Genomic DNA, 16,544 nt, shown 5'->3' on the forward strand with positions numbered 1-16,544 from the left:
CTCTTGTCTTCTTAACCCAGTAAGCTTCTTCATAGTTGTGTGAGCATCTTGTTCAAAAGATGTGGCATAAATACACTAAAGTAAACAAAAAAAAAGCAAAAGACAGCCATTGATATGGTGTTTTATGAATAAAAAACTTATGATCCCATCTGATTGATTAATGTAGATATTAAAATCTTATCTGCTGTTTTAACTAATAGGGTCTACAAAGTGTCTTCTTCCATGGTTAAAAATAAAGAAATTGACTATTTTACAACTAGGCACGAATCAGATAATATTTGACTTGTGGAAGTATTGATTTATTTAAGACAAAAGCAAAAAATGAAATCCTGCTGGCTGAAAAACTGTCATTTGATATGGAAAATTGATTGTGATGAAATCTCTTTCTTCCCCCAAATTTTACAAATTTTCTTTGTTAAATGTCACATATTTATAAATTAATTCAATATAAAAACTCAAAACACAAAATGGAAAAAGGAATTGTCCATTTTGTCTAAACAATGGGAGGCTGTATTATCTTCCATATGAAAAAGGTTTTTTTACACCCTAGATTGCAGCTTATTGCAAAATGTATCATTTTTGATTTATTGTACCACATTATGGTTGAAAAAGAATGAATAAATCACTGTTTGGTAGAAAATGAAATAAAAATAATGCTTCATTCAGACATATTTTTGTGATGTTATTACAATTTATATTATTGAAAGATGTTCTTTCATATACTGACTTTGAAACAGGTTTTAATATTATGTCCATATTCTCCTGAATCGCATATCTATACATAATAAATGACAATTGCACAATGGATTTTGTATACTATTCTTATTGCCAAGAGTCTGTTCAATACCCCAGACAATACTGCTGTTCAATACCACAGACAATACTGCTACCCTTCAAAAAGATCTTGACTATGTATCAGAATGGTCAAACAAATGGCAACTTCAAATCTCAACAAATAAATGCTCTGTCTTACATATTGGCAAAAAAAAAATCAGAAAACAAAATACAAGCTGAATAGTCAAGACCTTGTTGATGATCCAAGCTCTTTCAAGGACCTTGGAATACTCATCTCTAATGATCTAAGTGCTAGAACCTACTGTAACTACATAGCCAAAAAGGCATTAAGGCATTGTTAACCTAATCCTATGTAGCTTTTTCTCTGGTAATATCACACTACTAAATAGAGCATACAAAACATTTGCTAGACCAATATTTGAATACAGCTCATCAGTGTGGAACCCACATTATGTATCTGATATTAGCACAGTTGAGAAAGTCCAGAAATATTTCACAAGAAGAGTTCTACACTCCTCTACTCGTTGCAGAACACCTTATGCCCCCAGACTTGAAATTCTAGAACTAGAAAACCTTGAATTACGCCGTCTTCGGTCTGATCTAAGTATGGTATATAAAATCATACATTGCAATGACTTACCTGTCAATGAATACTTCAGCTTCAACCATAACAACACAAGAGCACACAATAGATACAAACTCAAGGTTAACCGTACCAAACTTGATTGAAGGAAATACGACTTCAGCAACAGAGTGGTCAATGTCTGAAATACTCTACCTGACTCTGTGGTTTTTTTCCCCAAACCCCCAAAACTTTAACCTTAGACTGTCTACTATTGACCTCACCCCTTTCCTAAGAGGTCTGTAGGGGGTGTGCATAAATGCACCAACGTGCCTACCATCCCTGTCCTATTGTTTCTTTTATTTTTCTTATATGTACCTATTTCATGTATTCATAACTATGTATATACTTATACCTATTATGTTGTAAGTGATTGACAAATCAAAATAAATAAAAAAATAAAGAGTCATGTTCTTTAGTATTGGAAAGAGCAATTTATGGTCTCAATTGCTCAATGAACTTAACGCTTGATATTACTTACCATTTATGAATAAGATTAGATATGAATCATTATAATGAAATACAAATTAAGGAGAAACAGTGAGGACAATTAACCAGTGGAACAGGTTGCCTTCAGAAGTTGTAGATGCTTCATCACTGGAAGTTTTTAAGAAAAGACTGGACATTCACCTATCTGAAATGATATAGGGGGAACTTGGACTAGAAGACTTCCAAAGTCCCTTCCAGCTCTATTCTGACTGATTGAACTAATTCTTTAAATCTAAACTTTGTGTAAATTATATATACACAATATCAATATGCATGATATGTATTTTCCCTTTTTTTGGTTATATCAAATAAAGGACATTTTTAAAACATGCAAGAAAACTATTTGAGATCTGTAGGATAATTTAGAAGTTAAAGAAATAAAAACACACTTGATTATTTGGTAGGATTACTTATTTTAGAGATTTCTAGGCCATACTCTCATGAGATAATCTACCATCAGTGGTATTCAGCAGGTTCTGACCAGTTCTGGAGAACTGGTAGCAGAAATTTTGAGTAGTTTGGAGAACCGGCAAATACCATCTTTGACTGGAGATTTTACAGTATCCTTCCCTTGTCACGCCCACAAAGCCATGCTGACAGAACTGGTAGTAAAAAAAATATTTGAATCCCACCACTGTTTGGCATGTATTAAACAAAACATGGATGCACAATTTTAGTCTGTTATTTTTAATCTGGTCGTCACAAAGGCCACAGCAGTGATTAGGGTAGGAATTTCTGGTCCATTTTAAATTTGGAGACAGTTAAGTAAGACATATGCATGTACTAACTCTCAAATTAAAAAAACACACAGGAGAACATTATCCCCTTGAAAATTCTACTATGAAAAATAATCCTGCTGCTGACAAACTTTGAAGTACTTTGGGAACTGGGGGCTTCCATGGTTTATGGCTTACTCAGATCTTTAAATTATAGTTAACAGGAAAAATTTACAACATTAAAGATGGTTCAATGGTTTTGCAATGCCAGGTTAATAGTTATCTTTTAAACAAATGAGATACCTGTGTGAGAATTGGAAATAATGCTCACCAGATAACAACATAAGGAAAATAATATTTTAAATTCTCTTGTCATTTCATTTTTGTATTGCAATTATTTGAATTTTTGTTATTTGCCATTAACATTGAAGTAGTACTACATTCATCCTGAAACCCATTTTATTCCAACTGATTTCTTGAAAGCCTCTTTCACCTCCTTGTTCCTGAGAGAGTAGATCATAGGGTTCAGCATAGGCACCACCACAGTGTAGAAGACAGAGGCCACCTGATCTTGGCCCAATGAGTAGCTGGTATTTGGGCGAAGGTAGGTAAATATCAGAGTCCCATAGAAGACTGAGACAGCTGTCAGGTGAGATGTGCAAGTAGAAAAGGCCTTACGCCTGCCTTGAGCAGAACGGATCTTTAGGATGGTGGCCAGAATTAAGATATAAGATAAGAGAATGATGAGCAAGGATGCAAGGGTGGTATACCCAGCCAGAAGTGATATGGTCATTTCAGTGACATAGTGATCGGAGGCGAGTGCTATTAGGGGAGGAGTGTCACAGAAGAAATGCCTGATAATGTTAGAATCACAAAAATGTAAACTACTTAAAAAGCATACTGTTAGCATGGCATTTGTCAAGCCAAGGAAACCTGAACCAGCAACCAATGTGACACAGATATTTTGGGACATAATTGTAGGATAGAGCAAAGGATTACAGATGGCTACATAACGATCATAGGCCATTGTGGCCAGCAAGAAACATTCAGTGCATACCAAGGCAACAAAAAAGTAGAGCTGAGCAAAGCATGCATCAAAGGAAATTGATTTGTAACCGGTTAGAAAACTCGTTAGCATACGAGGGGTGATAACTGATGAATAACAGATGTCAGCCATAGACAAATTGCATAGGAAAAAGTACATGGGGGTATGAAGCTGAGCACTGATCCTGATTAATATAATCATTCCCAGATTCCCTATCAGGGTGATGGTGTATATTGTGAGGAAGATAGCAAACAATGGAGGGTCCTGCTCTGGAGATTCTGAGAAACCCAAGAGAATGAATTCTTCCACCAGAGTACAGTTTCCATCTTCATCTCTTTCCAACGTCTGCAATCTGTTAATTAATTTAAAATGAAATTCCTTCAATTTTCACACAAGATTACAAGTGAGGCATGCTGAAAAATGAACTTCTCTTTATATGGATTACATCTGTTGCTGTGGTGGTTTCAAATTTTTTTACTATTGATTCCATGGGCATGGCTAAGTGGGTGTGGCTAGGTGGGCACAGCCATGTGGTCATGTGACTGAGTGGGCATGGCTATGTAGTCATGACTGGGGATGTGTGTCAAAAGTCTCCCTGTCCAGTTTTGGCCCTCAGGGAAGTCTCCTGGGAACAAAAACAGGGTGCAGGGAGGCTGTGCAGCACCACCCCATGCCCCATTTTTGGCCTACTGGGCCTCAGGGAAGCCTGGGCATTGAAAAAAGAAGCATTTTGAGGCCTTCCAAGGTAAGTACAACAGTACGAGTGGGGGATCAGCTGTGCTGTATGATTTAGATTAGCTAGAAAGCAAGAAACCCAACAATTTCCTGCTTTCTAGCTAATCTAAATCACACGGCACAGCTGATCGTCACCCAGATGATTGTCAGAAATACTGGTTCACCCTAACTGGTAGCATTTTTACTACCAGTTCTGGAGAACCGGGTCAAACCATCAGCTTTCACCTCTGATCTGTTGCCTGTGCCTTGATGCTGCTCTCAATCCAATCTACCTACATATTCTAATTCCAAGGTTTCCCTGTTATAAACTCCCCAGTGTCACTTAGATGCAATGGGTGGAGTAGAAATGTAATAAATAAATTTCCCTGACATGTAAGAAAAGATACATGTTTTCCAAAGTAATAGATACTACCTGCAGCTTACATAAATATGGTGCTGTTTAAGATTACAGAATCATAACGGGAAAAGCTTGCTATCCAATAGTAGAGCAATTTGCGTGTAAGAGGCATCCAGTTGAACCCACGGTAGTTTAAAGGAAGAAATTCTATTTGAAGTCTCAGCTGTCGATATGGAGCAAAAATATGCAATGTGCCTCCAGGAGTTTGAATTCAACTCCCACTGACCTCATGTGGGACAGACAATAGGAACACCAAATTGCCATATTTCTAATGTGGGCAGCAGTGAGCTGACTGGCCATTGCCTGATGTCATTTAGTACAGCATACTTTCCTGTGCTGGAGGAAAATAAAAATAAGTCAAAAATCATTTTCTGCTTTCAGGACATCCACAGTCAGCAGCTCATGAGGACTGTGTGTTTGTGGATTTCTGGTGAGGTTATGGTAACCTAGACATCCCTGAAGGAATGGGGAAAATTTTCATCTGAGATTGCCAGCCATAGGCTACAGGATAGATCCTGGCTGGTAAAATCTCTCTGGAGAAATGAGAGATTATGGAATTGCCCACATGTATTCCAGGCAGGTAATCATTGTGAGTAGATTATAAAAACTGAAGTTTCTGTGGTCAACTGGTACATGGAGTGGCTGGGATTCAAGGGATTTCATCTATGTCCACAACCATAATATATCTTATTATATATGAACATAAAATTTGACTAAGCCTCATAGTCAATTTTGAATTAACTTTTTACTGCTTTTTAAATATTAATAATTTTTAGAAGAGCAAGTTTCATGGTATTCACTGAATTAGTTCAATCCTTCATGAAAGAAATTTAAACTGTGATTTTAAAGACTTTGCAATTTTGGGGAATAAACATCAAAGGATTATTATTAATGTTGTTTTTGTAGTTATAAATAGACTAAGAGTCTAGATTGACTCAAAACAGAATTTTCAAATTAATAGAATTGATCTTTCCCTACAGGAAAGTGACATATTTTGAATTCCAAAAAAGTCTCCCAACAATCCCCAGTAATATGATAGGATGAGACTTTGAAAGTTTTTCACCAGTGGGAGCTAAAAGGAAATAAACATTACAATTAAACGGGGAAAACACCTATTTGATTCGTTAACAAGAATGGAGCAAAATACTTTAAAATCACTGTGAATGATGGTATGGATGAGGAACAAGTTATAGTGGATGAGACTGAAATAGATTTGAACGTGGATTTAATAATGATAAACCATAAGAATGATCTGGAAAAAGATGAAATAGTGGATAAACAAATGAAACTGCATGATGTTTTAAAAATTAAAGGGACATACAATCAACCAAGCAGGAGAGTGACTGGGATATTTTTGCTATATTGAATTTATAAGAGACCTGTTAAACTTTTCTAAGATGGTGAGAAGGGACAAAGAAAAAAAAGTCAAGTTTTATAATATTCTTTGAAGGGATTAAAGATTAAAAATAAAAGGAAGATATATAAAGTTGCTTTATTTGATCAAAATTAAAATATAGGATGTTTTCTGGTAACCCTTAATGGATTTTTGCTGACTTGGACTGAATGACGTGGCAGTAAGGATTTGTCTATTGATAAGAAATGTGATACAGGATGAAGAAATTTGTTAAATTTAAAGAAAAGTGATAGGTTGTAAACTTATTTTGTTGACACAAAGGAGGAAACTATTTCTTTATATTTTTTTTCTTTTTTGTTGAATTCTTATCTTGTCCTCTTTCCTCTATTCTTCCTTTTATGTTATTTTTGTTGTCTTTTAAAATTGTATTAAACTATTTTTTCTTTATATTTCTTTACTTTCTGCAGTCTGCATTACTTTTTATTTGTATAAACATAAAACAAAAGTTGTTTGAAAAAGGTGCATGTGGCTATGCCTTACTGTCAAATTGGCTCAAGGTATAAAATAATATGATATCTACTGATAGTTGAAGTACCTTAATTTTTCAGTCTGAAAACAAGAACATATACCACTGAAGATACTTTTCAACAGAAATGCTGAACATACATAAACCAAAAAAAAAAAGATAGTTTGTGATGTAATAAACAGATAAATTACATTACTTCTATCCACTAGATCATTTAAATGTGAAAGGTATTTCTATCATCTCATGAACATTGGGTACATAGATGTGACATTTTTTGTAGCGTTGAGTTTCCATAAGCCAACTTTCCCCCCCCACACTTTCCAAAATTCAAAGCACTTTCCCAGTATTAAATAGCTATAATCCATCTGAATAGCTATAAAGGCAAATTAGTGTGATATATGGGAGAGGGGATTGAAATAGAGAGAAAAAGAGAGATTGCTTAAGACAATTTAAAAAGTTCCTGGCACTGGTGATATTTGAACTGAATTTCATTCTTTCTAACTCAGCCTCTTTGCAACCATGTAATACCAGCTCACATAACATGCTTTTGCAATGAAAAGATGGGACTCACCTTGCTTTTTGAGAAAAAGGCGTGTTTGCTAAAAAATGAGGCATTTCTCTTGTGGAAAAACAGCCTCTGGAGACCTATTCTGGTTTCAGATGTTGGTTAGACTGTAGCGTTTTCAATGAATTGGCAGATGACACAACTGCCCCAATATTGTTAGTCAGGAGATTCTAATATAGTCTTGTTTCTGGTATTTATTCTCAATGTTGTACTTCTAAAATGTGTATGCTGATTCTGCAAGCTTAGACCTGCAATTCATAGGAGAGAAACCACAGCTCTGGGGAAACAATCCATTATTGACTTTGTGAACCATCCTATCTATTGTTACAATATTGTAACTATCTATTGTCCATTACTGTAGTTATTGGAAAATGACTTAAAAAAAAATCTTTGAAGGAATACACACACACACACACACACACACACACACACACACGTTTGCACACATACACACATACACTGCTCACATAGTACTTACTTGAATTCAGAAGTTACTTATCTAGTTAAGAAAATTTACAGAGTGATGATGTGTCCTCATTTGGCTCTTTCTTCCAAACAAAATAGAACTTAGAGTAACATTAGGCAAAGCCATCTAGTTTCAAAACAGCCTCTATTTGTATTTGATCACTTTTAAAATAGCATAATTACCTATCACAATGTAGTATGCATTCCACTATATAGTGTCAGGACTGAAAAAGGAGTCAGTAGTGAGGTTTTGGAATGAAAGAAGATTTTGATCAAAATAAAGGAGCTTCTATGTTTGTAAAAATGCTTAATTTCCATTAACTATACAGTATAATGAAGAAACAGCAGGCCATATCCTCCACAAGCTTACCACTGAGAAAAAGGAAGAGAAAAAACAGAGGAAGATATTAAAACTAACCACAAATGTTCTGTGTCATTTGCCTTCTTTTCTGGCTTGCATAGTCTTTACTTAGAGTAATTTCACAGACACTCTTTCCTTCCCAGAGAGAAATAACAACTTGCATTGTGCAAAACTCTACATTAGAAATAAGAATAAATAAGATTTGCTGGCACAATATTTAACTAGAGCTTGGATTTTCTGCTCATGTGCAATTGAACACAAGGAAATTCCCTGAAGGGCCAAATGTATATTCCCTGTCTGGTCATGTATGACAATGAGGAGCACAAGACATAGTTTATTCTCAGATCATTATGGGATGAATGCTTGAATGCCAAGAGAGTTTTACTAACCAAAAACCCCTGCAAACATTAATGCAGCCAGTGGTAATCTGGACAAGGTGAGGCCACAGCATTATACTGGATCCCAAAGTGTATCAAAAAGTTTTCCATTAGCATCCTTAAAAAAATATTTTTGCATTGACATCACGATTTTTTTGCTTCAATATTATAGATTCCTGGAGGGATACCCATAGATGTATTTCTGACACCTATATTTTTGGTGACGCATATCCTTAAGCTCACTTCAAGCTTTAATTGTTCTCAGAAAGTTGGCCAGCTTTAACCAAGTTAAAAAGCATTGTTTCTTGTTTTTATGAGGAAATTTTTTTACCTGGAAATAAGTGCCACTGGGTTTAGTTTCCAAACATGGACTGCATTGTAAGCAGTAGTTAATAAATTAAAAAGTGTTAAAACTATGTGCTACAAATAATTAGATATACTGTAGGATCATACTTCTAACATATAACTAGTTTTACATGCTTAAATATTCTGTAAAGAAAAAAATAGCCAGTTTTGATTGGTCTCTTTCTCTTTTGTCACCTTAATGTATGCATGTGTATATAAGATATAAATAATTCATATGATATGGGTATACAGCAGTGGTGGGATTCACATTTTTTACTACTGATTCTGTGGGTGTGGCTTGGTGGGCATGGCTTGGTGGGCATGGAAGGGGAAGAAGAGTATAAAATCTGCATTCCACCCCACTTCACAGGAAGGATACTGCAAAATCCCATTCCCTCCCCACCCCACTAGCCTGCTTTCCAGCACTGCTCTCCTGTGCAGGGCAACAAAAAAAGACCCAGCCAATCAGCTGGGATTCAGGAGGCAGAGAATAGATGGGGGAGGGGCTAGTCAGAGTTGGTATTTGCTGGTTCTCCAAACTACTCAAAATTTCTGCTACCAGTTCTCCAGAACTGGTCAGAACCTGCTGAATACCACCTCTGGTATACAGTATGTCATTTTCAGTAGAACAATATAGTGTTTCTCGGCTTCAGCAACCTTAAGATGTATGGACTTCATTTCTCAGAATTCAAGCAGTTCCCAGCATGCTCTGGGGCTATCCACCCATCTTAAAATTGCTGAGGTGTAGGCAATGCTTGGAGTAATGGGTAGGTTTGGTCTGAGGGGTCCTTAGTGCTCTCTGAGCTTGATTATTTCCTTGCAGACCTTTCGTTACCTAAACATCATAAAGCAAATTGTATGGATGTTTAGCTCAAGGCTAACCCTAATACAGAATCTTCTCAGAACCCTTTTTGGTGAGGAGAACTACTGAGAAGTCTTCACTTCTCATGGAAGTGCTTCAGCTTGATGATTCTCTCTAAGGAGCAAATAGGTAACATCTTTTATCCCTTGGACACCTATTTGATCATGGGGTCAAATGGCAAAAGATCACTGAAGGGAAAAGTCTTCATGCCTTGGCCCTTGTCTGCTTCTTACCTAGCCTTCATTACAGTGTTGCATTGGCCCTGTACTTAAGAGAAAAAGTGAACTCCCACCCTGCCTACATTTGTGCTTCTCTCTCTCAAGATGTTGGTAGCGCATCCAGCTAGAATCCATTAATAACAGGGAAAAGTTGATATTTGCATCCCAGATTACCAAGTTATAAACATTTTTAATGGGACGTTCTTCTATATAATTATTCAGTATTCTTTCAGCATTCTGCTTATGTTCAGAGGTATATTTTACAAGGGGCTGAGTTCAAATCTCTGACACTATATCAGAAAAGGTGAAATGTCTGTTACACAATCTTTTTAATAGGTTGGAAAGGAAAGCATGTGAAGACAGTACACTGGGTAGTCTATAATGTCTTGGAAATGGCCCTGCAGAGTATGAGTGTGCATCACCAATTTAGTTTCAATTTCCAGGCTTTTGCAGATGGAGATTCATTCTCAAAATGTACACAGCTAGTCCAAACTCAAACTTCTCTCTCTCTTGTTTTAAAGAGAACAACCCAACTGACAACCTTTCCAACTTGTCACTGAGGTGAGCAAATATTCAGGTTAGAACTGGGGGAACCCAGGTTCAAGCCCACCTACAATCCTCAAAATGTATTCATTATTTTTCAGACCAGCTTTACAGGATGCTTGTTGAGATAATGGAGTGCTATATTCAATATTTTGCTTTAAGCTCTTAGTAGAAAAACACACAGCAATGGCCAATAATCCATAAATATTGAAGGTGGCTCTGTTGCTATTAATCTGGGACTGGTTTGGTAATTGGAAAAAACAAATGGAAATTTGACTCACCTCTGAATATAGCTGAAAATTTTATGAGTTTTGTTAATGCTGATTTGTGAAAATATATAGAAGATAACAATTCAATATATTTTCAGTGCTCAGTATGGCAATTGTAAGAGAAAGTATGGATAGTATAAATCTTTGATTAAGAAAGCTATTCAAACCCAAAAGTATGGATGTTATGAACTCAATTTCCTTCCCTAATACATCAAGCTTTAAAATCTAAACATGGTTCAAAGATTACCACTTTCTTTTGATTAAAAAGACCAAATACTGTCTTTGAACAACCACTAGATGCCACCCAAGATCCATCTATAGGAGTGCAATGTTCCTGGTGATTTAAGAGAAGCTGAGATAGGATTTATGAGCTAGTAATAATTATTCCTTAGAAGTAAATCTAAAAAAAAAAGCTTTCCCTTGTGATGTCTTTGATTTAAGTCCCGAGTCTTCACCTCTCTTAGAAACTAAGCCTAAATAACATAATTGTATTTCCCCATGCAAATCACTTTTCACACTTTCACTCCATTCAATTATTGTTCTCTCTTGTTGCTCTTATTTCTGTAGGTAGATTGCACGTTTTCCAGGGCAGGTTGTTTTTTTAAAGGATAGCCCATTCTCATAATTATTTCAGCTCAGAACTCTTTACAAAAATTCAGAATAGTTGCTAGTGAAATAACACTTTTTAAAAAAGCAATCCATTAATTTAAACATTTACCTGGAAAGTCGTTAATCTGTGGAAGACTTGTCTAAACCCTATTCACTTTACTGTTTACCACTAGCAGGAATCTGTGATAAACTTATCTTTACTGGCTTAGGCAAGAAACTGCGAGGATAGATTTCCAAAGATGCAAAAACGGCAATATGTAGATTTTTAATTTTCCCTTTTTATTATTTCCATATGTAGCTCAAAGCAGTGAACATATTTTATTGAGATATTGAGAGCCGTATTGAAAATCAGTGTGGTGTAAAGCCAGGAGACTGTGAATTCTAGATTGTGAATTTAGTCCCAGCCTAGTGACCTTGGGCCAGTTACTTTCTCTCAGTCCCACTCATAATAAAGGTGGGATTTAAGTAAATAAATAAATAAACAACAAATAATGAATGAATAAATGAATAAATCTGTGTAATACTCCTTCCTCCTTCTAATTTCTCCATGACAACTACCTTGTGAGATGAATTGGGTTGAGAGAGAATGAGTGGTCCCAGAACACAGAACATTGTACTGTATATCAAATGCAAGTCTTATTTACAGGGAAATATAAGATCCATAATCTTCAAAATCCTTTTTTTTCTTCTGCCTGGTATAACTGTCTAGAAGCTGCTGGCTTTTGGCTGGGAGAAATATTTTCCATCTGTTTCTTGGTTTGGTGATGAACTGGTCTGGTATTGGGCTGTTAGTTTTAGCTGCATGAGAATTGGCCCTCATTGTTTAAGAGGCTGAACTGTACATACCTGCTGTATGTGTCTACTGAGAATAATCTTAGGTTGGAATTCCAATTCATTGTTAATAGGCCTCAGAGCTGAATAACAGGATTTAGGGTTGAAGCTCTTAGATTTCATAATCTATTAGCTTTATGTCTTCATTGATTAAAAAGAGTTTTCTGGATCCAAAAATAAAATATTGTCTGGCCACCAGAAGGTAGATATGAAATATAATGGGAGAAGAGGGAGAAGAGACATAGTCCTTCATGTTTTCATCCACGGACAAGGAAGAGAGTTGATCTCAGATTAATATTTTTAGCTAGGTTTTGTTAAATCATTGTCATGCTAGACTTCAGGTGAGAGACTAACAAGCAATGTCTTAACATAGGTTAATGATAAAATACTGCTGGTTGGTCTTTTGTGAGAAATCAGGCCTCTGGTTCCAATGACCTGAGTCATATTATATTATATAAATGCAGCCATTTGGGCTCATAGGTTTACATTAAACCACTATGTAGTTTGGTTGCTTTTATATTAGCAATTTGTTCAAATTCAGCCAATTGGAAAAATGATGGTAGTCATGACACAATGCAACATGCAAAACTATCGAGCAAAACTTCCTAAAACTCAAGCTAACTGTGGTCAGAAAGTGCTTGGTATTTTCTCTGCAGGGTGGAGATTTTTTTTCGTATAGTTACTATCATACTGGGAGGCTCTGTTCTCAACCTGATGAGGATATAATTGATGTTTCAATTTTAAGTATGGTAAATTAATGTCTTTTTTCTTGGAACATCTGCCACTTAAGCACCATATTTTAATCTGCATACGGATATGCATACAGATATGACGCTCCCAATTAAAGTGATCTATTTTTTGACATCACTCTTTGGATTAGGGCTGAAGGGAATAGAAAAAAAATCATAAGTGCAGACTAGGACGATGGAAATGTTTGGCTACAATGAATGGTATTCAAGTTCGACTTTTATTCCTTCAACTTTATTTGATAGAACAATATTAAAGGTTTTTATAGTAAAAGGTTGTATAATTAAGATTCTTCTTACAAATTTCTCTTAGGGATTTTTCTGTAGATGCTCAGATGTTCTTGAACTCCCTCCTTAGCTGCTAGGAATGATCCCCTAGAGACTTTACTCAGCTTTACCTAATGGTCCCAATTCTGGGAGCAAAAGTGAAATCACCTTCTCAGGGATTTGCTCTTCTGGGTGCTTATACCTCTGGATTTGAGATGATCAGCTGAATGTAGTTGACCTGTCTCTTCAGTGACAGTGTCAGCTCCCAGCTATCCTAATAAGGCCTTCTGGGCATGATTAAAAAGTTCGTGCTTGCCATGTTGCCATTATGAAACTTATGCAAGAAGTTTGAAAGTTCTAGCAAATTGGCTCCTTGGTGTATCATTAAAAATCAACTTAGCTTCAGAGACATTACTTTAAATGAGAAAAAGGCAGCTGCTACTTCTCTGGAGTTAATACTCATCTGAAAATGATGTTCTGGGAAAAGGGAAAGATGCCTACCTTGTGCATTATGGCTACTTTGGTTTAATGATTCTGCTCTTCATTTGTATTGCCCAAGTCCCTCCTACACCTGCAGCAACACACTTGAGTCCTAATGTACATAAGAAATTAAGAACAACCAAACTATGAATCCAAGGTCCTTCCTCATCCAACATTTTATTTCTTATGGTGGCCAACCAGATGCATCTAGAATGCTGATGTGTGGAGTTGGAGATCGACCACCCTCTTACAGTTATTTTCTTGCAAATAGTATTTGGAGGCATGCTCCATCCTACCAGAGGTTTCACTGAGTCTTCATGACCAATAATCTTTGATAGATGTTCTCTCCATGAATTTATGAATTTCACTTTCTAAAAGCTATTAAAATTAGCAGTCATCATCAATTTTTCCAATAATGAATACAATCAGTTTCTTATACACTGTGTGAAGAACTGTTTCCTTTCAGTTGTTTTAAATATCTTCTCAGTCTTATTATACACCCTTTGAGACAGGAAATAAAATGGTCCCTGACAACTTTATTTAGGTCATGCATGAGTATACAAAACCAGGTCAGTCATCTTTTTACTAGACCTTGTAGCCTTTTCTTGGGTGCGAAGTGTTCAGCTCCCATGCATTTTAATTATTTTCTACATGACCTTTTTCTTGGTTTGTAGGTAAAACACAGCTCTGTTTACGTTGCTTGTTTGCATCTATACATGGTAAAACTTAGACATTTGTAAAGTAGGATTTACTGATGTAGAATCCATAATGAGGGTTTTTTCTTCTTCCATGAACTTAGTATTTTTTGTTTGATCAACATACTACCAAATGTACAACAGACATTAAGCTGACTGACTATAAATTCCCAGATCTCCGCTGCCTTGTTATTTTTACAAAACGTTGAGACCTTCTGGTCATCTTATGCTGGGTTTAATCTGAATGACAAATTGTAGATATGGCAATGTAAGATTGGGGTTGTGAAGCTATCATGAAGATTGTGGTCAAGATTGATAATTTAACAAAATATATGTATTAATATCAAATTTTAAAAGTTTGTCAACTATATTAAACAAGAGAAATATTGTCATATTTGTATCAAAATGTAAGACACTAATTTTTGTTGTAACAAAAAATAAAAAAATATTGCAAAAACAAAACAAAAACCAAAGATTGTGGTCCAGGTTGTTTACTCACTGAGGGTGAATGGGATAGAAGAACCAGTGACTCCTAACAGTGCATCCAGGTAAAGAGACTCAGGGTTTTGTTTTGTTTTTGTTCAATGAAAGATGTCATCAGTGATAGAGAGCATTATGCACCAAGAAAGCAGACCACAAAGTTGAAATAGCTGGAGACAATTGAAAGGATGATGGAGTTAGCAAAATTGGCTGGGAAGTTGGCTGGAAATTGGAGCTGACCTGGAACTGGAGTCTGTGTGAACTTGGAAGAAATCCAAGGCAGAGACCAACATAGTAAGATTTACCTTAGTCTCTGTCCCATGGAAGCATCAAGGTTAAATGATGGCCAAAGAAATAAATGGGGATGAGTTGGTGGAAAATGGATCTGGGTCTCTATATTGGATTCTGCATGAGGCCCTGGGGTTGGCCCTGCTTTGGACATGTTGGCTGTCAATAATAGTGGGAAGACTTTGAAATTTCCCTGTCACTGGCATAATAGACTGGGCAGCTGACCTGTTAGAGCAGTGCTGATATGAGTGACCCAAAGTCTGTAGATTGGATGTGAGGTTAGTGTTACTAGTGGTAGTCCCACTAAGACTGGCAAGGAAATTACCAAGGAAACTTTGGACCCAGGAGTACAGGAGGATGGACTCATGCTAGCAGAAGAGAAGCCACATTAAACAATTTTGTGTATTGTCAGCCTGGACCCTGATGAAGTATGTAGCTGGCAGCTGAGGTCTGGGCCTATACCAAGTACATATAAGGCCTGTGATGCTGGACTTTTTTTCTATCTTTCTTACATTTGTTAATGCCTCAATTTCAACTATTGTTCAGTAGAAGCTGCTAGCCAATCATTTGGTTGGAATTTGATACTCTTTCTATTTGAATCATACCTGGAGGTTTTATGATTGAGAAAGGATTGCAGCTGGTAATGAGTGCATTGGGAAAGCTATCAGTATTAGTGGTTTGATAGATCCTTTTATTGTAGTCTTACTTCCATGATGCTGAGTGTCTTTGGTGTAAACAATTTGGGGTGGCGGAGTATATAGTAGAGGAAAATATGGATGGTGGTTGAGTGATCTCAGCTGCCACAGAGACGACAAGTGGAGGGCAGGTTGAGGAAGGCCGAGTCAGGGGTGGGATGAGGGCAGGTGAGGATATTATAACAATGAATGAATAGAGGGATATATGAATAACCAATATTAACCAATATGTTAGTTCTGTCCCATCAATCAACCTTCAGTGATCATCCCTAATAATAGGCCTAATACAAAGCCCTGGGCTCCAGCTGATACCTTTAAAAACATATTGGTGTGGAATAAAATCATCCACATGGCCAGCCATATAGCAACCGCAGAAATGCAGATTGGTTTTCTCACAGGACCAATGATGTGATATGTTCTCACCTCCATTGCTGTTCCTCATCAGATTTCCCCACAGGGTACATTCAGATCCCAAATGTTAAGTTTGAGCAATGAGAGGCTGAACCAGAGCATGAGTGCAACAGTACTTTATTTTACAAATAAAGGGCTGACCGTGCTTGCCAAGCCTGGAACTGGCTCGCAGCAATCAGCAGCCAGTTGGACCCCGCAGCCTGCTTTTATAGCTGGCTGCTGGGGAGAACTGACCAATGGGAATGGGGGAATAACGCCCACACAAAGTGAGTGGACCTGAGTGAGAACTCCTTGAGTCCTCAGGACATAACACCCCTTTCCCCCAGATGCGAACACGCATAGTCCTTGAGGTAGATGG

The 16,544-nt window shown here is 36.7% G+C and overlaps 1 protein-coding gene across 1 annotated transcript; it reads right to left on the reverse strand.

The window, feature by feature from the left end:
- Nucleotides 1–3,064: 3,064 nt before the first annotated feature.
- LOC113448863 (olfactory receptor 8H1-like) lies at nt 3,065–15,234 on the reverse strand. Its single transcript, XM_026719672.2, has 2 exons — nt 15,098–15,234; nt 3,065–4,019 (listed from the first exon to the last, which is right to left on the reverse strand). The coding sequence occupies exons 1-2, from the start codon at nt 15,232–15,234 to the stop codon at nt 3,065–3,067; spliced, it is 1,092 nt and encodes a 363-aa protein (XP_026575457.2).
- Between the last annotated feature and the right edge of the window lie 1,310 nt (nt 15,235–16,544).

This window comes from Pseudonaja textilis, chromosome 1, assembly GCF_049901715.1.
Source record: "Pseudonaja textilis isolate UNSWEBS1 chromosome 1, rPseTex1.2, whole genome shotgun sequence".
In the NCBI taxonomy this organism is placed as follows: domain Eukaryota; kingdom Metazoa; phylum Chordata; class Lepidosauria; order Squamata; family Elapidae; genus Pseudonaja; species Pseudonaja textilis.